The 25,432-nt window shown below is 43.0% G+C and overlaps 1 protein-coding gene across 1 annotated transcript; it reads left to right on the forward strand.

The window, feature by feature from the left end:
- The first annotated feature begins 5,784 nt into the window (after positions 1-5,784).
- Positions 5,785-6,729, forward strand: LOC149452578 (olfactory receptor 11L1-like). Its single transcript, XM_089689269.1, has one exon. It carries the CDS (start codon positions 5,785-5,787, stop codon positions 6,727-6,729), a length of 945 nt encoding a protein of 314 aa, XP_089545395.1.
- The last annotated feature ends 18,703 nt before the right edge of the window (positions 6,730-25,432 follow it).

Genomic DNA, 25,432 nt, shown 5'->3' on the forward strand with positions numbered 1-25,432 from the left:
AGGTGGTAGAGGAGGATAATATCTTTGCTGGACCAAGGACGTGCAAACATGGAGGCAAAAGCGGCGTGACCTGTCCAAGTTGCTGGTGCGGCTGTGCCGGCACCACGTTCACCCAGTGGGCCGTAAATGACATGTACTGTCCCTGACCGTAGTTACAGCTCCACACGTCGGCGCTGCCGTGCACTTTGGCAGAGACCGATATGCTCAAAGACTGGCCCACCATCTCTTCTACATGTGAATGCAGGGCTGGCACTGCCTTTTTGGCGAAGAAATGCACTCTCCACCGCGGCTCGGCACAGGCCATCATTTCTCGGAAAGGTGCTGAGTCCACCACTTGGAAAGGGAGGGACTGCAGCACCAGCAACTTGGACAGGAGGACGTTCAGCTTCTGCACCGTCGTGTGCGTGCTCGCAAACTGTTGTCTCCTGGAAATGGATTCCAAGAAAGACTGCTGACGGAATCCGTGAAGAGGAGTAGCAGGAGAAGGAGCATCTGAACGAGTGGAAGATGCCAACGAGCGACAACTCCCCTCAGCAGAGGTGTTGGAGCCTTGACTGGCTGATAGAGGGCGATTGACGTTGGGTGACGGAGCAAGTAACGGAGCGGGTGATGGAACGGGGGCTGGGGCAGGCAGAACCGCCGTATCTTTATCACGGTTTTCCCAGGCCACCGAATGGCGACGCTGCATATGCTGACGCAACACTGTAGTCCCAACATGGGCCCCCTGGCCACGCTTGACTTTCTGGCCACATAGTCGACATACGGCTACATTTACTTCCTCGGGCGGCTTGACGAAAAATTGCCACACCGCCGAGTAGGAAACTTTGCCCCGCTACTCCTCACTGGCTGACTGCTACTTCCTCCGTGCACACCGGCACCACTACTGGCCGTGGTGGTAGGCTGCAGTGGAGCTGGTGCTCTACTCCGTGGCCGTTTGCCTCCACTGACACTGCTGCGACCCTGCTGCCTCCTGGGCAACCCACCGACTGTTTTGCTCGCTGCCAAGCTGGCACCCTCTTCTCCTGATGATGCAGAAGCAATAGCCTGATTACGACGAGGCTGCCAAGTGCGATCAGCCTCATCATCATCAATTAGGGTCTCCGCCTTACTACTAGCCCCCTCGGCTGCGTGTGGGTCAGGAGACAGACCTGTCTCTAGACCGGCTACCGAGCCACTCTCCTCGCCACTACTTCTTCGCCTGGCTGCTGAAGAGGCGGATGTCTCCCCTCGTTCCTGACCGCCCTCTGTTAGCTCTTCCTCACTGTACAGTGGGGCTGAGCCCACAGCATGCGATACTTCGCTTGGTGAGGGAACACCAAAGGACAGGGGCAGGTAGAGGACACTTGATTTCAGTGGGCTTGCTCCCGGGCCATGCCAACTAACGGTTGTGTCTGACGTACCCACCGACCGTTGGCTGTAGGTGTCAGAGGTGACCTGGGAAGAGGAAGACGACCGAGCCAACCAATCGATGACGGCAGGGTTGTCGGTGGAGACACGACCGCTGGATGACACCGGGAGCACTGGCCTCTGGCTGCGACTAGTGCTGCCTCGACCCCTTCCTCTGCTGCCACGTCTGCTCGCTCCTGAAACATTGCCTCCTCTGCCACTCCTCTGTGTGTTGTCTGACATACTCTTTAATTCAATAGTGTTTGTGAAGCAGAAAGTAACGATTCTGTGTCCCTGAGTAACGATTCTGTGTCCCTGAGTAACAATTCTGTGTCCCTGAGTAACAATTCTGTGTCCCTGAGTAACGATTCTGTGTCCCTGAGTAACAATTCTGTGTCCCTGAGTAACAATTCTGTGTCTGTCCCTGAGTAACGATTCTGTGTCCCTGAGTAACGATTCTGTGTCATTCAGTAACGATTCTCTGTCCCTCAGTAACGGTTCTGTGTCCCTGAGTAACAATTATGTGTCCCTGAGTAACAATTCTGTGTCCCTGAGTAACGATTCTGTGTCCCTGAGTAACGATTCTTTGTCCCTGAATAACAATTCTGTGTCCCTGAGTAACGATTCTGTGTCCCTGAGTAACGATTCTGTGTCCCTCAGTAACGATTCTGTGTCCCTGAGTAACGATTCTGTGTCCCTGAGTAACGATTCTGTGTCCCTGAGTAACAATTCTGTGTCCCTGAGTAACAATTCTGTGTCCCTGAGTAACGATTCTGTGTCCCTGAGTAACACTTCTGTGTCCCTGAGTAACACTTCTGTGTCCCTGAGTAACGATTCTGTGTCCCTGAGTAACAATTCTGTGTCCCTGAGTAACAATTCTGTGTCCCTGAGTAACGATTCTGTGGCCCTAAAGTCTCTGTGGCCCTAACTCTGTCCCTAATACAGACAGGTCTGTTTCTCTTGAATGACCGGAGGCTAATGGAGAATTCTAAGATGGCCGCGATTTATAGCTCCACCATTACACAGTGCTGGCTGGCTGGCTGCTGATTGGCTAATGCGATCACATGTCATGAATGAATGCATTATGGGTCAGCGCGCCTTGTCTGCGCGCCTTCCCAGAGATCCCCGCTCCGTCGCCACACATGTCGCCGCCATTTTTGGGAAAATTCGATTCGTGCATCCGAAGTTTGCTAATTTTCGGATTCGGCGCGAATCGAATTTTTCCTAATCTTCAAAACGAATTCCACTTCGTCATGTTCGATTCGCTCATCTCTAGTTACTATACAAGGGATAATGTTATTAGCCAATAAAGGCTTATTTTACCTCTCTGAAGATTCAACCTATTATATTAAACAGTTTTATTTTTCTAAAAATAAAAATAAATCTATCAATAATACTTGTATATTTTAAATGTAATGACTCCCATGAAAGTATCCATAAATATTTAAAATCCCCAATGGTTTCATATAATTTATTTTTCTTATCCTTAAAAGCAAGGACGTTCTGTACAATTAGCAGCATTAACGTCTCTTGGACACGTATCATTGTTTCCATATCTTCTGCATTATTATTTCTGTATTTTTTGCTTTATTTTAAAATGTGGTAAGTATATTTTAAAGGGTTTATAGAAATTGTATTCACTATTTTATTAAATGATGTTAGCACTGTCAAAATAATTTTCTTAAGCAAGTAATGAAAAATGAAACATTTAAAAACACTAAAAGTCTTTAACCAGTAGAGTTGCAGGGTCATTTTCCCTTTTAACCCCTCCCCCTCCTGAGGATTTACCCCCCTTAATGACCACGCCTTTTTGCTACTCGGCGCTGCACTAATTCAACTGATAATTGCGCGGTCATGCAATGCTGCACCCAAACGAAATTTACGTCCTTTTTTTCACACAAACAGAGCTTTCTTTCGGTGTAATTTGATCACCTGTGCGCTTTTTATTTTTCACGCTATAAACAAAAAAAGGCCAAACATTTTGAAGAAAAACAATATTTTTTATTTTCAGCTATAAAAAATATATAGTAAACTCAAAGTTGGTTATAAATTTAGGCCAAAATATATTCTGCTCCAAATTTTTGGTAAAAAAAATCCCAATAAGTGTATATTGATTGCTTTGTGTGGAAGTTATAGCGTCTACAAACTATGGTATAGATACTGTAATTTATGCCATTTTCTGCTATACAGCGCTGCGCTAGTTTAACGGACAATTGCGCGGTCATGCAATACGGTACATAAATGAAATTTACATCTTTTTTTCCCCCACAAATTGAGCTTTCTTTTGGTGGTATTTGATCGCCTGTGCAGTTTTTTTTTTTTGCGCTATAAAAAAAAAAGGCTGACAATTTTGAGGGAAAAAAAACAATATTTTGGACTTTTTGCTATAAAACATGTCTAGTAAAAAAAAATGCAAAAATCAAATTTAGTCATAAATTTCTGCAAAAATGCATTCTGTGACATGTCTTTGCTAAAAAAAAACCCGAATACGTGTAAATTAATTGGTTTACGTGAAAGTTATAGCGTTTACAAATGGCGGGAAAGATATTGGAATTTTTAGGGGTTTTTGTTATACTAATAATGGCGGCGATCAGCGAATTATGGCGGCGATCAGGGACTTATGGCAGCGACCAGCGACTTATGGCGGGACTGCGGTGGTCATTCTGACATTGGGGGGTACTGACTTGGGGTCACTGACATCCCCAAAAACACTAATACAGTGATCAGTGCAAAAAAAAAAAAAACTGACACTGTACTAATGGCAATGGGGAGGAAGGGGTTAACTTTATTTTGCAGGGAAGGGTTATAGGAGTGAGGGGAGTGTTTTACTAGGGGGCGGGGTGTGTACTGGGCGGGACAAGGCTGATCGAGAAAGAGAAACTGTTCTTTCTCGATCAGCTCATCCTCGAGCTGACAGGGAAGTGACAGACAGCACAGCTACTGCAGCTGTGTTGTCTGTCACTGTTTGCCGCCGATCGCCGGGACATAGCTGCTAAGGAGCGGCTGTGACCCGGCGACTGACATCTGCGGCGGTGAACCGCGGGACAGATAGGGCGGCGGCGCCCCCTATTTGTTTACAAAACACACGTTTTACAACGTGGTTTTGCCTGTGAGTGCCACCCTATATATGTACAGTGGCTGGGTGGCATGTAGTTAAGCTATAGACCTTGTAATTCAGCAATAGTTTTTTTTTAATACTTATGAAAGAGATGAGAGGCATACTGTATATTATTTTCTTATTTGTTGGAGTTGGTGGATATGGATTTTTTGTGATATTGTATCAGAAATGTATTTTAGGATCTCTGCTGTCAAACTAACACAATGTTTTTACAATTTACAAGCATGGCCATAAGCTCAGATGAACATTACTCTAATGCTGGTCAGAGATGGATCTTTTTTTTTTTTCTTTTTATCAGCCAGCAGGCTGATACAAAAAAATTAAGTGATTCCCTGACTCACAATCAGGATGGAGAAATCCTCCCTGCTGTGCTATTGTATTATGAGAACATAGACTCCTCTGTGGTCAGAATACACTAATCAGTGCCCCAACTATCTGCCTGTAGCCACTGTTTAAATGAAAAATTTCCAACATTCCTGTTCAACCAAAGTCATTCTTTAGACAGACTTCTGTTAAGCAGGAATCACTCTAAATGAATTGAAATTTGGTTGGTCCCTGCTGAACCTGCTGAACTTCTCTTCTTCTCCTTCTTCGCAATCCATCAAGTTCAGTTCAAAACATTTTCAACAGCTGGGCAAACATAACTTATTCCTTTGACATTTTTTACAGGTTGTGGAAGGATAAATGTGATCAGAATTACCATGCTCCACTTCTTAGGATTTCAGATGCCACAAAGTATAAAGAGTACAATTTGCCCTTTCCTTTCCCTTTTCTCTTCCTTTCCTTTCCCTTTTCTCTTCCTTTCCTTTCCCTTTTCACTTCCTTTCCTTTATTTTCCTTTTCTTTCCTTTTCTTTCTTTCCCTTTTCTCTTTTCCTTTCCTTTCCTTTCTTTCCTTTCCATATCCCATTCCTTTCCCTTTTCTCTTCATTTTCTCTTCCTTTCCTATCCCTTTTCTCTTCCTTTCCTTTTCCTTTCCCTTTTCTCTTCCTTTCCCTTTTCTCTTCCTTTCCTTTCCTCTCCTTTCCTATCCCTTTCCTTTTCCTTTCCCTTTTCTCTTCCTTTCCTTTTCCTTTTCTCTTCTTTTCCTTTTTCTTTTCTCTTCCTTTCCTTTCCTATCCCTTTTCTCTTCCTTTCCTTTCCTTTCCTTACCTTTCCCTTTTCTCTTCCTTTCTTGTCCCTTTTCTCTTCCTCCTTTCTCGTCTTTTCTATTTTTTTTACTTTTCTTCCTAAAAAGTAGCAGGGAAATTTCTAACACATTTAAATAATCTTTTTCAGGTTATGGATGAATTTAATGTGACCAGAATTACCACCATCCACCTGTTAGGATTTCAGACCCCTCAAAATATAAAATATTTAGTCTTCTTTATTCTCCTTATGATTTATTGTGTGACAATATGTGGAAACCTCCTGATCATCACATTGGTGTCCTACAGCATAACCCTCCATTCCCCCATGTACTTCTTCCTCTCCCAGCTGTCTTTATCGGACATCTTATTAATAACTGACATTCTCCCTAACATGCTCCATCTTGTTTTGTTAGGAGAAACTACAATAACATTTTCTGGTTGTATTATACAGTTTTATTTCTTTGCTGTTGCAGAAACGTTGCAGTGTCTTCTTCTGACTGTGATGTCTTATGATAGATATTTGGCCATCTGTAAACCATTACATTATAGTTTGATAATGAACCCTCAGCTTTGCTGGATAATGATTACCACAAGTTGGACTTTAATCATGTTTGTTGTATCAGTCAACTCTTTTACAATAGCAATGTTACAATTTTGCGGTCCCAATATTATCGATCACTTTTTTTGTGATCTCGATCCAATTCTAAAAATTTCTTGCTCTGATACCACCATTATTCAGTCAGCTTTTACAATGTTGAGTGTTATAGTTGTTGTCATCCCATTCTTTATTATCCTTATATCATATGTTTATATTATAATTACTATTTTTGAAATCCCATCTATTGATGGCAGACAAAAAGTTTTCTCGACATGCAGCTCCCACCTGACTGTTGTTTTCATCTACTTTGGTACTCTATTTTGTGTGTACCTGGTACCTAGAAGAGGACACTCATGGAATATTTCAAAATTCCTGTCATTATTTTACACTATAGTCACCCCACTGATGAATCCAATTATTTATAGCCTGAGGAATAAAGACTTCAAAGAAGTTGTGAGGAAATATATAAACCTTTCTGCAAATTCTGTGCAACATTAATATGAACTCTCCATTGACAAATTCAAATGAGCTCTTGCAAAAGGTGTAGGGGAGACGTTGACTTTTTTTTATTTTTCTAAGATTTCACCATTGTCTGTTTATGACTGTAAACCTCCCGCTGTCTTCTGATAAAGTCACTATGCCAAGAAAACAATAATTAAAGTCCCAGATTTAGAGCTGCATCCTCCTCCGGGGAGCACTCTAAATTTTTGCAGGCAGCTGCAGACTGCCGTGGGGGGAATGGAATGGTTCTCCACAACTTTGAATGATAAGTGTCATATTTACAGGTTCCAGTGTGTTGAACTGTTTTGGGCACAGAAAATGAAACAGGAAGGCCTGAGCTTATCATTTCTACATGGACATGCTGGAAGCCATTTTGTTCTTCAAATTCTAGTTTTGTTACTTCCGGTTCCGGCACCGTGTGAGGATGGAGTGATTCCATCATAGCTCCCAGCCCAGCTGTCACCCGCACTCTATAATTTTGCCAGCACTCCAAGCCACTGGGCAGACCATCACCCTCCTACCCTAGGGGACCAGATGGGCCACTTTGTGGAGCGCTCCGCTCCCCAAGCAGCACAGGGGACCCGGTGGGATGCCAACACAGTGCTGGAGGTGATATCCAAGATGGCCTGAACTGCTAACTGATGTCCCTCCTCCACCATTTATGCAGGCGGCAGAAGATACTGAATCCTCACATGCCAGGATTACTCAAGCAGTGGCACACATACTTACTCCGCTGATATCACAGGCTGTAGAAAAGGCAGTGCAACAAGGCATAGAACATCTACGACAAGAGATTCACAGCCAGACACATAGGCTAGAGGAAGCAGAGCGGCGTATATCCTCTGTAGAAAAAACAACTTCTCCAGGTAAACACATCCATCTCCACGGGGGGGGGGGTACCCCAGTTTCTGATTGATAAAAAAGATTCGGAGAACAAATCTCATAGGAATAACCTATGCATTACAGGACTGCCAGTATCCTATAATCCATCATCCTTAATGGAGCTCTGCAGCCACCACATTCCTGAAGTTGTGGGCCTTCGCTATCCCTCCGTTGTTCAATGAGCCCATCGTGTGGGCCCACCGCATGAACAAGAACAATAACCTAATTCCAGACCGGTCATTGTCCGCTATCTTAATTGTGTGGATAAACAACTCATTCTGCAATTCTATGGCAAGGGTGGGAGCTCCTCCATGAACAATCACAAATTACTATTATTTGCTGACTATTCAGCGGAAGTCTCGAAAAAATTTAAGATTTTTGCCACAACCTGCTCCCTTCTCTACCAACATAACCTGAAATTCTCTCTAGCCTATCCGGCGATTTTACTCCTACGTTCCCCCAAAGGAGAACAGCTGTCCTTCACATCTCCCGCAGCTGCTAAACAAAATGTGGAATCCATGCTGGCTGGTGATCTAACCTCTAATCATCTCATGGACGACACAATAGCTGATTCGCCCACTGTGGGAACCAACACCATAAAACATCAAAGCAGCCCCATGAAGCACCTTCCAAACGTGGACGCTATGCTGAAGGACCCAAGAAGCACACTTTAAATTCAGGGGACAAACCACCTCAACCTAAGGAGGATATGCTCGCAACAGCTTATGCTGTGCCATGTTTAACATGTTTACTATGTTTACCAAATTTGCTTTTTATGTATCCTTCCTCTCTGTGTATTTCTCCAGCTGGAGAACCCAGTATTGCATACACAATAAGAAATAGAGCTAAGAATTTCTAGCTTTGCTGCTGAGGTGCAGATGAAGTACTCCACACGCCATGGTGCACTGTTTGTCTTGCTTTTGCAAGTTTCCCCATCAACCAGGGTCATGGAAGCTAGACATTCTGATTGTGGTGTATTTCTCACATGGAAAAATGTGAACTCCATGGATTTATTTTGGATACTTGGCTATTGTTTTATTTGTTGATTTTTTTAGATTCAGTTCAACCTAATACTCTGTTTATCTCTGAGTTGCTTACTATACTAATTGAGGTTCCTAATCCGGGGGAAAGAAGGAGGCTGCGCTTCTCTATAGCCTACCCAGTTTATCTGTCGATTACAGGTAGACCACCCCCTGCAGATATAAGATCCTTGTGAGTTTCCTCTTCTCTATTCCTCATCGTTTTGCCTGGGAGTGTTCCCTCTGACAAAAAAAATAACATAATACCCGGTGAAATGAGGATTATAACCTGGAATGTTAAGGGACTCCATTCCCCAGGCAAGAAAATGAAAATCTTACAACATTTGAAGTGACTAATTGCCAACATTGCCCTTCTTCAAGAGACAGACCTGCCAGAGCACGATCTCCATCGCCTTCAGAAACTATGGGTGGGTGAAGCTATTGGCTCCTCAGCTGCAGGGCGTAAGAAAGGTGTGGCCATCCTCTTCCATAAAAGGCTATCTTATTCTATTTGCTCAATAGATAGAGACCAGGAAGGTCGCAAACTAACAATTCATCTAACTATCGCATCCAAAGACATAGCACTCACAAATATCTATGCTGTTAACTCTCCAGGTACAATTTTTTTCAGGATCTTACCCTGAACCTCTCCATATCATGGGCGGAGACTTTAACAGCTTAATGTATACTGTTGAGGATAAAACCTCCTACTGTATGTTTCTCAGTACAAAAAACATTCCTTAGAACTGTATTGTCAGGCCAGCAGTACCCTATCGGAAAGTCCAATTAGAGCTACATCAAACCTATACCCGGAAGCAAGACTGGAATGGAGGCCAAGTGGTGTTTCGAGTTGTAGGTAGACCAGAGGGAAAGGATCAAAAATTCTTATAGTTCCTTACAATTTCACAAATATGGTAACAAAGCTGGAAAACATTTAGCTAATCTCTGCACACCTACCCATATCATGGCACTCAAAGATCCTAAAAGAAATATTACAACCTCATCACCAGAAATAACATCATTATTGACACAATTTTACAAACAGCTGCATTCAGAGGAACTGGTGGATATGACTAAGGCAGAGTCATTCCTTAAGTCAATCCACATGCCCCGTTTATCGGCAGCCCATTTAGATGCCCTGAATGCCCCTATCTCCATGGAAAATATCTTGACTACCATTAGAAATCTCTCCAATAACAAGGACCCTGGCCTTGATGGATATTCATCTGAATTTTACAAATTGACCCAAGAATTTATACCTCAAACCCTACTCCATGTCTATAATGGTATATGGCAAGGCTGACCTTACTTCCCCACGTGTTCCATAACTATTAGATAAAAAAGACAAATATCCTACCCTCCCTGGATCTTATCATTCTATCTCGCTCATTAACGTTGATGCTAAGATATTGTCCAAAATTGTCGCTTCTCATTTGGCTGGTATCGTTCCTAACCTCCTACACCCAGTGCAGGCCGGGTTTGTTATGAGAAGATCGGCTGTCCTGCATATACATAAGGTTATCATGGCTCTAGAACAAGCTAAACTCTACCCTGACCAAGATACTGCCATCTTTTCCTTCGATGCAGAAAAAGCCTTTGATAATATTAATCTTCAGTGGTTATTTCTAGTGTTGAGGAAGCTGGGGTTCCAGGGACTGACTACAAACTTATTCTACTCCATGTACTCCTCCCCAAGGGCATGCCTGGTTACCCAGGGCAATGTTTCAGCCCCTATTCACCTGCAAAAAGGGAACATGCCATGGATGCCCCCTATCCCAATTAATATTCATTCTGGCCATTGAACCTCTCCCCTGGTTTCTTAACCACTTCAAGTCCGGACACTTTCACCCCCTTCCTGTCCAGGCCAATTTTCAGCTTTCAATGCTATCACACTTTAACAATTGCGTGGTCATGCAACACTGTACCCATATGACATTTTTAGCATTTTTTTTGAGAAAGATACAACTTTATTTTGGTGGTATTTATTCAGCACTGGGATTTTTATTTTTTTGCTATGTAAATGAAAAAGAGCAAAAATATGGAAAAAAAACTGTTTTTCTTATAACATTTTGCAAATAAATAATATTTCTTCATAAATCTTGGCCAAAATGTATTCATCTATCTTTTTAGTAAAAAAAAAAAATTACTAAAATTAGCTTATAACCGAAAATTATACGTTTTTAAATTCTCTTTTACATTTTTATTTTATTTTTTAATATTATTTATGTTTTTTTTTACATACTGTCACCCTAGCAGTACAGTGTCACCATAGTGACACTGTATTACTTGTGGGGGTGATGAAGTTTTTTTTCTTCTTTTTTTACACTGATTGCTTTTATACCCATAAAGGCTGTAAAAGCAATCATAGCTCATTTTCTCTGGCTGCATTCTTGCAGCCATTGAGAAATACTGTGCGAGATGTGATTGGTCACAGCTTGTCACATGGTACAAGGCTGTTGTGAATAGCCTTGTACCATGTGACCTCTGTGATCATTCACAGATTTTACAAGTAGTAAGCAATGATGTCAGGAAGTGACATCTTGTTTACTACTATTCATGTGATCACTGGTTGGCCAATCAGTGATCACATGAATCGAGACCTCACACAGTGGTCCCATACAACGATCTGTGCACCAATCGTGGTGCCACGCACTTCCAGGGAGCGCACACAGGCAATGGAAGCGAGAGGACATTTAGAAGCTTCCACCTGCATCGGCAGCGTTCCCGTCCGGCCGTTTATTGGCAATGGGCCAGATGTGAAGTGGTTAATTCCCACCCCCTCCTGTCAGGGATCAAAATTGGCGATGTCACCATGCGGGCTGCTCTCTTTGCAGATGATATTCTTATTTTCTCCTCGGCAGTCCCCTCAACTTCACAAAAAGTTAAATCCTCCCGCTAAATCCATCAAGCTCCCAATCATGAGTGAAATCTTCCCCACTTCACGTAGCCTCCCAACACATCACCTATTTGGGCATCAAAATAGGGAGAGACCCTGCATCGCTTTATCGACTCAATTTTTCCCCTGATTTTTGATAGAATCACCCGAGAACTGAAGGCTTGGACCTCCCTCCCCATCTCGCTCTTTGGTAGATCTCATCTTTTTAAGATGGTATCCTTTGCTAGACTACTATACCCTTTACAGATGGTACCTTTATTGCTTAAACATAAGGATTCAAATTCTCCACAAATCCCTGCTAAGATTTCTATGGTGATCCAAACTCTCTCGCATTGCCCTCTGCAAGCTATATCTCCCGAAGAACAACAGGGGAATAGGTCTACACAATATACGTCTATACAATCTGGCCTGTCTTCTTAGGCAGGGGATAGATTGGTTTACTAAAAAGTCCATATATTCCAACTATGCCCTAGTGACAGCCCTGGTATACCCCTTTAATTTGTCTGTGATATGCAAGCTGACTGGTGTTCCCTCCACCATCTCTAATCACCTACCCATACAAGGAAATTCACAGTTCCCTCCAGGAACGACCCCTGAGGCCTTCACTTATTGGTCCTCTAAAGGTCTAACGGATACTATAGCCTTACTTTATCATAAATGATAGACCATTCATAGAGGTATCCCAACAGTTCCATCTACCCTCGCATCACATTTTTTATTTTCAGCTGGCAAACTGCATTAAATCTCAGCTAAGGGGGGGCAGGATGGACTTGGCACTCTGAGTGGTTGACAGTGTAATAAAGCAGAATCTGTACTCTATCACATCACTGTATCCTCAGCTCCTGCACCACAATTCTTCCCCATGGAATGTATCCCTATTTAACCACTTCCCGACCGGCCGTTGTATATAAACGGCCGGACGGTGGCACTGCAGGGTCGGGTGGCCGTCTATAAACGGCCTCCCCGCACCCTGCTTGTGCGTGCTCCCTGGGAGCGCGCAGCACCGCGATCCGGTGCCCGCTGTGTCCTCCGGACACAGTGAAACACCGATCGTCGGACGGGACCTCTGTACGAGGTCCCGATCATGTGATCACTGATTGGCCAATCAGTGATCACATGCAAAGTAGTAAGCAAAATGTCACTTCTGACATCATTGCTTACTATGTGTGAAATCTGTGAATGATCACAGAGGTCACATGGTACAAGGCTATTCACAAAAGCCTTGTACCATGTGACAAGCTGTGACCAATCACAGCTCACTCTGTATTTCTCAATGAGTGCAGGAATGCACACAGAGAGAAAGAGAAATGATTGCTTTTATATCCTATATGGGTGTAAAAGCAATCAGTGTAAAAAAAAAAAAAAAATCTTTATCACCCCTCACAAGTAGTACAGTGTCACCATGGTGACACTGTACTGCTAGGGTGACAGTATGTAAAAAAAAAAAAAAATAATAATAATATAAAAAAATAAAATAAAAATGTAAAAAAAAATGTTTAAAAATTATAATTTTTGCTTATAAACTAATTTGGATTTTTTTTTTACTAAAAAGATAACGGAATACATTTTGGCTAAGATTTATGATGAAATATTATTTATTTGCAAAATTTTATTAAAAAAACACTTTTTTAAAAAATTTTTGGACATTTCATTTACATAGCAAAAAAAATACAAATCCCAGTGGTGAATAAATACCACCAAAATAAAGCTTTTCTATCTAAAAAAAATGGTAAAAAATTCATTTGGGTACAGTGTTGCATGACCGCGCAATTGTCATTCAAAGTGTGATAGCACTAAAAGCTGAAAATTGCCCTGGTCAGGAGGGGGTAAAAGTGTCCGGTCTGGAAGTGGTTAAGGGCTGGTCTAAGAACATAGTTGAATGATACTGCCAAAATTTTGGAGGGTTACAATACGATTCGCAAATTCATTATCAATGAGCAATGGAAGGAGACCTAATTTAAACTTATTCATAGGGTGTTCATACCGGCTATGATGGATGCCTCAATCCTGTCCTAAGCTGTTTGTTCTTGGTGTGGGGCTCCTAAACCCACCCTCCTCCACTGATTCTGGATGTGGACACCTATACAGGCTTACTGGAACCAAATTTTCCACTATATATTTAGAATCACTAAAACAAAAAATACCTAATGACCCACTTATTTGTCTATTCTGTGTTACTGCATCCATTGGCCACAAACACCCCTTGTGCGAGATAGTTGATGACTCTGCTCCCATGGATACATTTAGGTATTTTAACATCCAGGAGAGTCATATTGTGGGCCTGGACCTCCCCACAAAGTCCAACATTATTGTCTGTCAAGAAAGACCTGAAAACACTCATGTACTTTGAAAAATTAGATGCTATGGTGCAGAATTTCGGACGCATCAAATGTTTTTTAACGCGTTGGAGGGCAGTTTTTGAACATACCTTTTCACTGAATGAAATCCAGCACCTTATGACCTCATTTTAATTTACTGTCTGCCAAGTCCAATCTGGCTAACACCCTGGGCAAACTTCTTGCTCTGGGGAATGACCCCTCACACCCCAAGGGTATACTGACTACACCCATCTGGCAAAACTTTAGATTATGTCAGGGACTGGCCTCCCACCTGTTACTAGGCCTCAATGTTTTATTTCATCTATCCCTCAGGCCCTATCCCAAGATTCAGCCTGGATACAATATAGCGATCTGTACAGCACCTGTCCCCTGTATGCAACTTATATTTTCATTGCTATTAAGTCGTAGCTCAAATATATATACTCAAGACGGACGTAGGGCCTCAAATCCAAATCCAAACATCAACAATACAACATTCCCAACATATTTTTTACTGAACCTGGATGGAGAAACCTTGTTTTGATTAACTAGTCTGGTAAGCAACATTGTATATTTGTTCTCTGCAATGTTACTATTGAATAACCAATTCTCATTTGGTATTATACCAAATTTGTATTGTTTACAAATATATATTGTGCCATGTCTCTCCAACTTGATTGTATTTGGAAAAAAGTTTGTATATGAAAATGTGAATAAAGATTATTATTTTAAAAAAATTCCAGTTTCATGATGTCTGCACACATCAACTTAAGAGCAAACATTCCAAAGTCCTTACAGCTTATGTCTCCAGGTTATAGCTACAAGATAAAGACTAGACATGATACCAAGTTGTAAGATATATGAATGAGCCCATGCCTGGGTTAAACAAAGGACAAAAGAACTATTCACAATGATTTTTTTAGTTTAAGTTTGAGTTCATTATATTACAACCTTGTTATGTTACAGAAGACATGAAATAATAAGACGTCTCAGTAAAATGACCTCAACTTTTTGTAAGATATATAGGTAGATTTATTTTTCCAGAAACACTTTGGTAATACATTATTTGCAGTGACATGGGTACCAGTTTGTCTGAAATCAACCCTGTCAGAAAAACAGTTATTTCTAATATTCATGATATTCCCATATTGAAGAAAAATATATTTGACATAGTGAAGTAATTTTAACTGCTGTATAAATTATCATTTCAATTCTCAGGGGGGAAATTCTATTTTAAATATCCCTGAAGCTAATTTTAGCTTTTTGTCAATGGTTTATCTGTATATATTGTGGCAGTGCGGTATCCTGCCACGGTGGAAAGCACGATGGAGACCCAGGATTCTCAACCATAGAGGTTGAGGGGCTCCAAGCAGATCTCCTAATGCAGAGGAAACTGGTTTATCAGTTTCCTCTTTGGTTGGTAAAGCCTGTTTTGGGACCTGTAGCCTGGAGATTTCTTAGAGATTTGGGAGGGATGAAATCTCCAATCCTGGGCCCATATTTTGGGAGCAGCCAGCGTGCTGATTGCACAGGTGTGTGCAGGCCTTTTAGGGGAGGCCAGGCCATGATTCTGGGCTCCACCCCGGCAGACAGGAGTCAGGAGGGCTCCACCCTGACAGCTAGGAGTCAGCAGGGCTCCACTTGGAAGACAGGAGGTCACTGCCTGGAAGTCAGGTGGGCTTCACCTAGGGGAGGTGGAAGCCAGACTAGCTGTGTGCTAGGGGATATAATTTGGGAAGAGTCTGCAGGAGACAGACATTGAACTGTGTGTAAGCCAGGAGGCTGAATCTTTGTTTTGTTGGTGGATACCCCTGCGTGGGAAGCATTATGTTTGAACTTTCATTTAAATAAAAGTGGGCTAAAAAGGCCCTGAAAAAGAAAGCGAGTAGCTGTTTGCGTTTGAAAGCTCTACCACGTTGAAGCGAGTTCCCACAATATATATAAAAAAAATATAAAAAGAAAAATAAATTATATATCTATATATATATTTATATTATTTATTTTTATATATATATATCCAGATAAACCATTGACAAGAAGCTAAAATTAGCTTCAGGGATATTGAAAATAGAATTTCCCTGCTGAGATATACAGTATATGATATATACCGTATTTTTCGCTCCATAAGACGCACTTTTTCCCCCCAAAAAAAGGGGGGGAAATGTCAGTGCGTCTTATGGAGCGAATATGGAGCGGCCGGTCCGGTATTTCTGCCGCCACCATGTCAGAATACCGGGCCGGCCGCTCAGCTGTTCTCTCCTGCAGGGCCTTACCTGTTCCAGCGCTGCACAGTCTTCCCGCGCCGGCTTCTGTGACAGCCGGGTGCCCACTGCGCATGTGCTGCGCTTTGTGAATGATCCGGTGTCTTCTGGGACACATGACAGGTCCCAGAAGGCGCCGGGCCATTCACAAAGCGCAGCGCTTCTCGTGCATGCGCAGTGGGCACCCGGCTGTCACAGAAGCCGGCCCGGGAAGAAGAGGGAAGGACAACTCCACGGATGTGGGAGCAGGTACCTGTCAAATTCAGGTACCCGCTTCCCCTCCCTCCCCAAAGGTCCGCAGTCTCTGGCCATCTCCTGTACTGTCCGCAGTCTCTGGTCATCCCCTGCACTGTGTCCGCAGTCTCTGGTCATCTCCTGTGCTATGTCCGCAGTCTCTGGTCATCTCCTGTACTGTGTCCGCAGTCTCTGGTCATCCCCTGTACTGTCTGCAGTCTCTGGTCATCCCCTGCACTGTGTCCGCAGTCTCTGGTCATCCCCTGTACTATATCCGCAGTCTCTGGTCATCTCCTGTACTATGTCCGCAGTCTCTGGTCATCTCCTGTACTGTGTCCGCAGTCTCCGGTCATCTCCTGTACTGTGTCCGCAGTCTCCGGTCATCTCCTGTACTGTGTCCGCAGTCTCTGGTCATCCCCTGTACTATGTCCGCAGTCTCTGGTCAAACCCTGTACTGTGTCCGGCGTCTCTGGTCATCTCCTGTACTGTGTCTGCAGTCTCTGGTCATCTCCTGTACTATGTCTGCAGTCTCTGGTCATCTCCTGTACTGTGTCTGCAGTCTCTGGTCATCTCCTGTACTATGTCTGCAGTCTCTGGTCATCTCCTGTACTGTGTCCGCAGTCTCTGGTCATCTCCTGTACTGTGTCCGCAGTCTCTGGTCATCTCCTGTACTGTGTCAGCAGTCTCTGGTCATCTCCTGTACTGTGTCCGCGGTCTCTGGTCATCTCCTGTACTGTGTCCGCAGTCTCTGGTCATCCCCTGTACTGTGTCCGCAGTCTCTGGTCATCCCCTATACTGTGTCCGCAGTCTCTGGTCATCTCCTGTACTGTGTCCGCAGTCTCTGGTCATCTCCTGTACTGTGTCCGCAGTCTCTGGTCATCTCCTGTACTGTGTCCGCAGTCTCTGGTCATCTCCTGTACTGTCCGCAGTCTCTGGTCATCTCCTGTACTGTCCGCAGTCTCTGGTAATCCCCTGTACTGTGTCCGCAGTCTCTGGTCATCCCCTGTACTGTGTCCGCAGTCTCTGGTCATCCCCTGTACTGTGTCCGCAGTCTCTGGTCACCCCCTGTACTGTGTCCGCAGTCTCTGGTCATCTCCTGTACTATGTCCGCAGTCTCTGGTCATCCCCTGTACTGTGTCCGCAGTCTCTGGTCATCCCCTGTACTGTGTCCGCAGTCTCTGGTCATCCCCTGTACTGTGTCCGCAGTCTCTGGTCATCCCCTGTACTGCGTCCGCAGTCTCTGGTCATCCCCTGTACTGTGTCCGCAGTCTCTGGTCATCTCCTGTACTGTGTCCGCAGTCTCTGGTCATCCCCTGTACTGTGTCCGCAGTCTCTGGTCATCCCCTGTACTATGTCCGCAGTCTCTGGTCATTACCTGTACTGTGTCCGCAGTCTCTGGTCACCCCCTGTACTGTGTCCGCAGTCTCTGGTCATCCCCTGTACTGTGTCCGCAGTCTCTGGTCATCCCCTGTACTGTGTCCGCAGTCTCTGGTCATCCCCTGTACTGTGTCCGCAGTCTCTGGTCATCCCCTGTACTGTGTCCGCAGTCTCTGGTCATCCCCTGTACTGTGTCCGCAGTCTCTGGTCATCCCCTGTACTGTGTCCGCAGTCTCTGGTCATCTCCTGTACTGTGTCCGCAGTCTCTGGTCATCCCCTGTACTGTGTCCGCAGTCTCTGGTCATCCCCTGTACTGTGTCTGCAGTCTCTGGTCATCCCCTGTACTGTGTCTGTAGTCCATTGGTTCAGAATATTTTTTTTTCTTGTTTTTCGCCTCTAAAACCTAGGTGCTTCTTATGGTCAGGTGCGTCTTATGGAGCGAAAAATACGGTGTATATATGTATATATATATATATATATATATATATATATGACAAGGTAGATGACTTAGTGTAACATTTGTTCTTGACCTCAGATAGATTCTAGGCTGCTTGGATTGGCCTGTGTATGGTATTCTTCATCAATTCATGCCAAGGTACTTGTTGAGCTTTGAATATATGGTTGTAGAGAGATCATGCGGTCGATTTGCATATCCATTGTCATATGATACTGTGCTACAGAGAGTTTCTTACGCTGCATTTTTAGACAGTTTGTTCTAATTTCATTAATATTTGAAAATAACTGCTGGTTTGAATTTCTAACCATTATTTTGGATTAGATCATTGTAGTACTATTTTGAATTATTTATTATTTATCATCACCTATTATATTTCATTACCATTTTGCACTGAATTTTGTTAATAAATATATATTTTTGCACATTATTGCTTTTTATTTTGTCTTCAAATTAGTGCAAATAAAGAACTCAGGTTATCAGTTGATTTATGAAAATTTATGAAAATTAGTAGGGAATCTCCTTGTTTCCAGATCCCCGCCTGTTTTAATAAATTGTATACTGATTAATTTCTCAGAGCTAAAGTTCTGTGCCTATTTTGTGGTAGCTCACACTCTCAGGTGCTGCATAAAAGATTGGTGTGGGGATTGTAGCTGCCATTTTTACTACAGTAAAGCTGGCCAGATATGGTTCCAATCTTGGCCAGTTCAGCCGGGACCAGACAGGTTTTGATCCATCTATGGGCAGGCTGGTAGTACTGAAGTTGATCCATACTCACCATAGTGCAGGGGCAGACTGACAACTCATGGGGCCCCCGGACAATTGGGGATCATGGGGCCCCTGTGTCCTTGCCCAAATTCAAAAAAACCTATGAAAAAGGTACCAGAGGCATCTCATGGGGCCCCCGGTCAATAGGGGATCATGGGGCTCCTGTGCCCTTGCCCAAACTCAAAAAAGCCTATGAAAAAGGTACCAGGGGCATCTCATGGGGCCCCCTAATGACCCCGGGCCCTCGGGCAGTGCCCGAATTTCCAAATGGTCAGTCCGCCCCATCCATAGTGACACTGTACTACTTGTAGGGGGTGATGAAGATTTTTTTTTTGTTTACACTGATTGCTTTTACACCCATAAAGGCTGTAAAAGCAATCATTTCTCCTTCTCTCTGGCTGCATTCTTGCAGCCATTGAGAAAAACTGTGAGAGCTGTGATTGGTCACAGCTTATCACATGGTACAAGGCTGTTGTGAATAGCTCTGTACCATGTGACCTCTGTGATCATTCACAGATTTCAGACGTAGTAAGCAATGATGTCAGAAGTGACATCTTGCCTACACCTATTCATGTGATCACTGATTGGACTAGTGTCTTGTCTTCTGATTGTCAGCTCTGTTTACACACAGAATGTGATAGAGCCTCTATAAGCCTCTATAAGGTCCATGACCCCACTGGTGGAGAAATTCACTCCTTCTTTTGGTCATGTTGACTGTTGTCTTTAGTACAGAAAACTAGGGGAGATCCAAAAAATTGCAAGTTGTCACAGAAGTAAGAGGAGAATGATAACCTTCCATAGAGAAAGTCAATTCTGGTGTCAGTTGTCTAAAACAGTGTATCCTCTCACTATATATTTATATTTTAACATTTTGCCATGTCGCTAGGGCAGTGAACCTGTTAGGGATCTCAACTATTCCATAATATACCCAAAATAAAAAAAAAAAGGTTTTGGCTTTGTGTACACTTTAACACCTTCCCACTCAACCTATAGCAGATTTACAGTCGGTTGAGACATTCCTCCTTCTGAGTGGACGTGAAATGACATCCTGTCTGAAGGTGTCGCTCATGCAGCCATGGGGCCATGTAGCATGGCAATCTGTTATGGTGAACAAATGAATGGTATGGGCCAGGGGCGGACTGACAACTCATGGGGCCCCCGGGCAATAGGGGATCATGGGGCCCCTGTGTCCTTGCCCAAACTCAAAAAAGCCTATGAAAAATGTATCAGGGGCATTTCATGGGGCCCCCTACTGACCCCAGGCCCTCTGGAAGTGCCCGAGTTTCCAAATGGTCAGTCCGCCCCTGGTATGGGTATTCGGCAGGCTGTTTGACCTCTGCGCCCCACAATTCACTGAAGCCTGACAGTGCATTGAGATTGGTCAAAGCACTGCATCTGACCACAGGTCAGGTGAGGGGGGGTGGTCGGGATCTGGGGCCCCCTTGTCAAAGGGGGCTTCCAGATTCAGATAATCCCCCCACTTGCAGACCCCCACAATCACAGTCCATGGTTGTGGGAAAGAGGCCCTTGTCCCCAATAACATTAACATTGGGACAAGGTGCTTTGGGGGGGAGCCCCAAATCACCCCCGCATGTTGAGGGCAGGTGGCCTGGTATGGTTCAGGAGGGGAGTAAGATACTCAGATGTGGTAAGATACTGCTCAGTTGTTTGGTTCTTGTTCGAAGTTTGCTGTCGAACATTCTGTAGGTTTGGATTTTCCACTGCGAATCAAACAGGGGGGTGTTCGGCCCATCACTATTTACTTCTGTGGGGGCATCTGTGTATGAAAACATAAACTGCACAAAACGTATTAGTTATAAACACACGTCGGAGTGAGAGCACTAGTTCTAGGACCATAGCTCTACTCTAAACTGATGAGTTGTAGGGTTATGGACAATTTTGTGTAGACGTGACGTTTTTAGTACCAGTTTACTCAGGGAAACGTTATTCTATATATTTTACCAAAATGTGGGTAATATACTGGGTTTGATTCACTAAAACTGGAGCGTGCAAAATCTGGTGCAGCTGTGCATAGAAGCCAATCAGCTTCCAGGTTTGGTCAAGGCTTGACTGAACAAGCTGAAGTTAGAAGCTGACTGTTTTCTATACACAGCTGCATCAGTTTTTGCACGCTCCAGTTTTAATAAATCAACCCCATTGTGTTTGTGTGCAGTAAAAGGTATTTTAGAATTTTTTACTAAGAACATGGGTTTGATAAACTGTTGTGCTAATATCGTGTGTCAAAAAAAATTGGACTACTAACATTTTATTCTCCAAGGTCTCTGCTTTCAGAAAAAATATAATGTGTGGTGTGTTTAACCATTAGCCGCCCGGCCAATGGCCGTTTGGCGGCTTCAGATGTGTATCTGCATTCCGGGTGCACGCCATTTGGCGTGCTCCCGCACATGCGCCGTTTGCGCTAGTGCAGAGCGGCGCAGCAGTACGATCTGTCATCGGCCGTGCACCTCGGACACGGCCGATGACAGATCCGAGTACCGGCTCCCGTTGCTGGTACCATGTGACCTGCTGTGACCAATCACAGCAGGTCACATGACAGTTGTATACAATGGATGGCTTCATTCATGATGCCATCCATTGTATACTAGTGCCTAGCTGTGAATGGTCTCAGCTAATCACATGCACATGTCATGTGATTAGCTGTGACCAAATCACAGCTAAGCACAAAAAAAAAAAAAAAAAAAAAAAGCTGAATGAATCGATTTCATTCAGGTAAATGCTTGCTTATAGCAAAGTAATTCTTTGCTATAAGCAAATTGTGTAAAAAAAAAAAAAAAAATACTGATCACTTCCCCAAAGTAGTACAATGTTACTATGGTAACATTGTACTATTTTGGTCATAGTAAAATATAAAAAAAATCTTAAAAAAAATAAAAAAAAATTTAATAAAAAATTAAATATAATAAAAAAATTAAATAAAATTAAAAAAATATATATATATATTTTTTTTCATACTGTCACCAGTCAGTGTCCCTGATCACCGCCATGCCAGTTATATGATGACGCTGTACTGCACTGGTGACAGTATGTAAAAAAAAAATAGTGAAAATAATTTTTTTCATTTTTTCATTTTCCGAAAAATTATGACAAAAAAATACAACTTCAAAAAACTCGCCATGCCTCTTATGAAGTACGTCGGACTGTCTACTCTGCAAAAAGGGGTCATTTGGGGATATCTGTACTATTCTGACATTTGGGGGATATCTGTACTGTCCTTACATTTGGGGGATATCTGTACTGTCCTGACATTTGGGGGATATCTGTACTGTTCTGACATTCTTGGACCTCAAGAAATTAGATTGGCTGTCAGTACTTCAGGATTGATCAATTTTCAGATCTATACCATAGTTTGTGAACTCTATAACTTTCCTACAAACTAAATAATACATCCGAATTTGGGTTATTTTCACCAAAGACATGTAGTAGAATACATCTCGGCCTAAATTTATGAAGAACAATTATTTATTTGTAAACTTTTATAACAGAAACAAAGAAAAATGTGTTTTTTTTTCAAAATTTTTGGTCTTTTTTTGTTAATTTAGCAAAAAATAAAAACCCCAGCGGTGATTAAATACCACCAAAAGAAAGCTCTAGTTGTGTGAAGAAAATGATAAAATTTTAGTTTGGGTACAGTGTTGTATGACCGCGCAATTGTCATTCAAAGTGTGAGAGCGCTGAAACCTGAAAAATGGCCTGGGCAGGAAGGTGTAAAATTGCCCGGTATTGAAACGGTTAAATTAATCCTTAGGCCTAAAATGTGCATCTAAACATGTGTACAAAAAAAAAAATCACACAAAATGGCCCTGGCAGTGAAAGGGTTAAACATATGATGATACAAATAAAGAGGTCATGGTTATAATATCATGATGGTTTTAAAAGTTATTTGGAGCTTGAGGGTTTAGTGACTCTTCAAGTCTTTAGAATTTTTAAAATTAAACTAGCAAACATGTCATACCCCGATCCTCCTCATCTCAGGTCCCTGGCCGGCACTCCTGGCTCCTCCTCCATGCTGAGTGCTCCCATAGAAAGCCACATGCTATGGGGGCACTCATGCATGCTCACTTCCGAGCTGGCTCTGTGTGTCCATAAGACACAGAGCATGGCTCGGCTCCACCCCCACTTCTTCTTCACTGGCTGTGATTGACAGCAGCAGAAGCCAGTGGCTCCCATTGCTGTGTCTGAGCCAATAAAGACGGAGATAGCCAGGAGAGCCTCTGCTCTTGTGCACAGCACTGTATCAAGATTGGGCTCAGGTACATATAGGGGGCTTTTGGGGGGAGGGGTTATTATTATTATTATAATACAGGATTTATATAGCGCCAACAGTTTGCTCAGCGCTTTACAATATAATGGGAGACAATACAGTTCAATACAAGAGGGATAGGAGCTCCTCGGAGCTTACAATCTAGGAGGGAGGGGCTAGTGGTACAAAAGTTAGTAACTGTGGGGGATGGACTGGTTGGAAGAGTAGAAGATTCCATTATTAGCTGAGGGCAGGATAGGATTCCCTGAAGAGATCGCCTAAAAGTGAGCAGAGTAGGCGATAGTCTGATAAATTAGGGTAGAGAGTTCCAGAGGATGGGGGAAGCTCTGGAAAAGTCCTGGAGACGAGCCTGGGAGGAGGAGACAAGGGAGCTAGAGAGCAGGAGGTCGTGGGAGGAGCGGAGAGGATGGTTTGGGTGATATTTGGAGACAAGATCGGTGATGTAATTTGGGGCAGAGTTATAAATGGCTTTATATGTTATTGTTAGTGTTTTGAATTTTATCCGTTGGGAAATGGGAGGCCAGTGGAGGGATTGGCAGTGAGGGGTGGAGGACACTGAGTGGAGGCCGGTGGAGGGACTGGCAGAGAGGGATGGAGGACACTGAGTGGACCAGTGGAGGGATTGGCAGAGAGGGGTGGAGGACACTGAGTGGAGGCCAGTGGAGGGATTGGCAGAGAGGGGTGGAGGACACTGAGTGGAGGCTAGTGGAGGAATTGGCAGAGAGGGATGGAGGACACTGAGTGGAGGCCAGTGGAGGGATTGGCAGAGAGGGGTGGAGGACACTGAGTGGAGGCCAGTGGAGGGATTGGCAGAGAGGGGTGGAGGACACTGAGTGGAGGCCAGTGGAGGGATTGGCAGAGAGGGGTGGAGGACACTGAGTGGAGGCCAGTGGAGGGATTGGCAGAGAGGGGTGGAGGACACTGAGTGGAGGCCAGTGGAGGGATTGGCAGAGAGGGGTGGTAGATACAGAACTGTTAGTAAGGTGGATGAGTCTGGCAGCAGAATTCATGATAGACAGAAGAGGGGATAGCCTGCGATTCAGTAGGCCAATGAGGAGGGAGTTACAATAGTCAAGGCGAGATATAACAAGGGAGTGAATAAGTTGCTTAGCGGTTCTTGCAAAACTTTTTTTGTCTTCATGCATTCAATGCATGAAGGTAAAAAAACCTTCAGCCTTTAGAACCATTTTAACCAGCTACCACATACAAGCCATTAGTTTGACTTTCTGGGCTTTTGTCTACTAGTGTGGACAAACTCATCCAATGATAAGGTCATTTATCAAGATATTCTGTAAAGATGTCCAATGAAAACAACAGAAATGTATTCGTTTAGTGAATTTTGAATAAATATGTATTAATGAGCATTATTTAACTCAGTATACATTAATTTTAAAGCCTACTGATGACTTATTGATAATAAGCAAAGTGTGTTTTCTAAAATAAGAAATAATTCCCTTCTGTAAAACAAAATAATGAATCACATGGAAATATCAACAATCACTACACATCCCCAATGATTCCACACAATTAATTCTAGTTATCTATAAAAGAAGAGTTCCTCTGTATGAGAATAAAATAATCTTTGTTCCATGAACAGCATCTTCTGCTGATCTGAGCTTTCTTGATTATTACATTATTACTCTCTCAAGTTTTTCCCAGCACAAAAAAGTTCATATTTTATAAAACTGTATGCAAGAAGAGAAGAAAAAAAAACACTACCTGGGAAATGCTGATAAATATACTTGAAATGCAAAACATTTGAAGCACTACATATACCACGTTATCAATACTTTTTCAGTTTTCTATAGCAAATATTTTTGCCTGGCTTTTGATAATGCTTTTAATTCTTTTTACCCCCACAGTAAACTGAATTAGATAGAGTTAGATTTCTAATTCTAGCCAACATGATTCAACTTGTTTTGAATCTGTTCAATGTTCAATGATAATTCACTGACCAGCAAAAAAAAAAACAAAGTGCTTTTAAGACCTGTTCTTGGGGTTATTTGAGGCACTGATTCAGAAAATCACATTGACTAGACTACATCAGCTCTACTTTATTAGATGTGGTCAAATTTATATAATTTTTTAGTAAGTTTCTGAAAAGATCTTGCTGCTCAATTTATGCTTCTGTTACCTACCGCAGTTTGTGTTTTTGTACATTAGGTATGGTGAGCGAGTTTCCGTAGCTCCAACTGTAATTTTAACGTTG

Source organism: Staurois parvus, unplaced genomic scaffold (assembly GCF_062004578.1).
Source record: "Staurois parvus isolate SC_StPar_1 unplaced genomic scaffold, SC_StPar_1.0 ptg000470l, whole genome shotgun sequence".
Lineage (NCBI taxonomy): Eukaryota > Metazoa > Chordata > Amphibia > Anura > Ranidae > Staurois > Staurois parvus.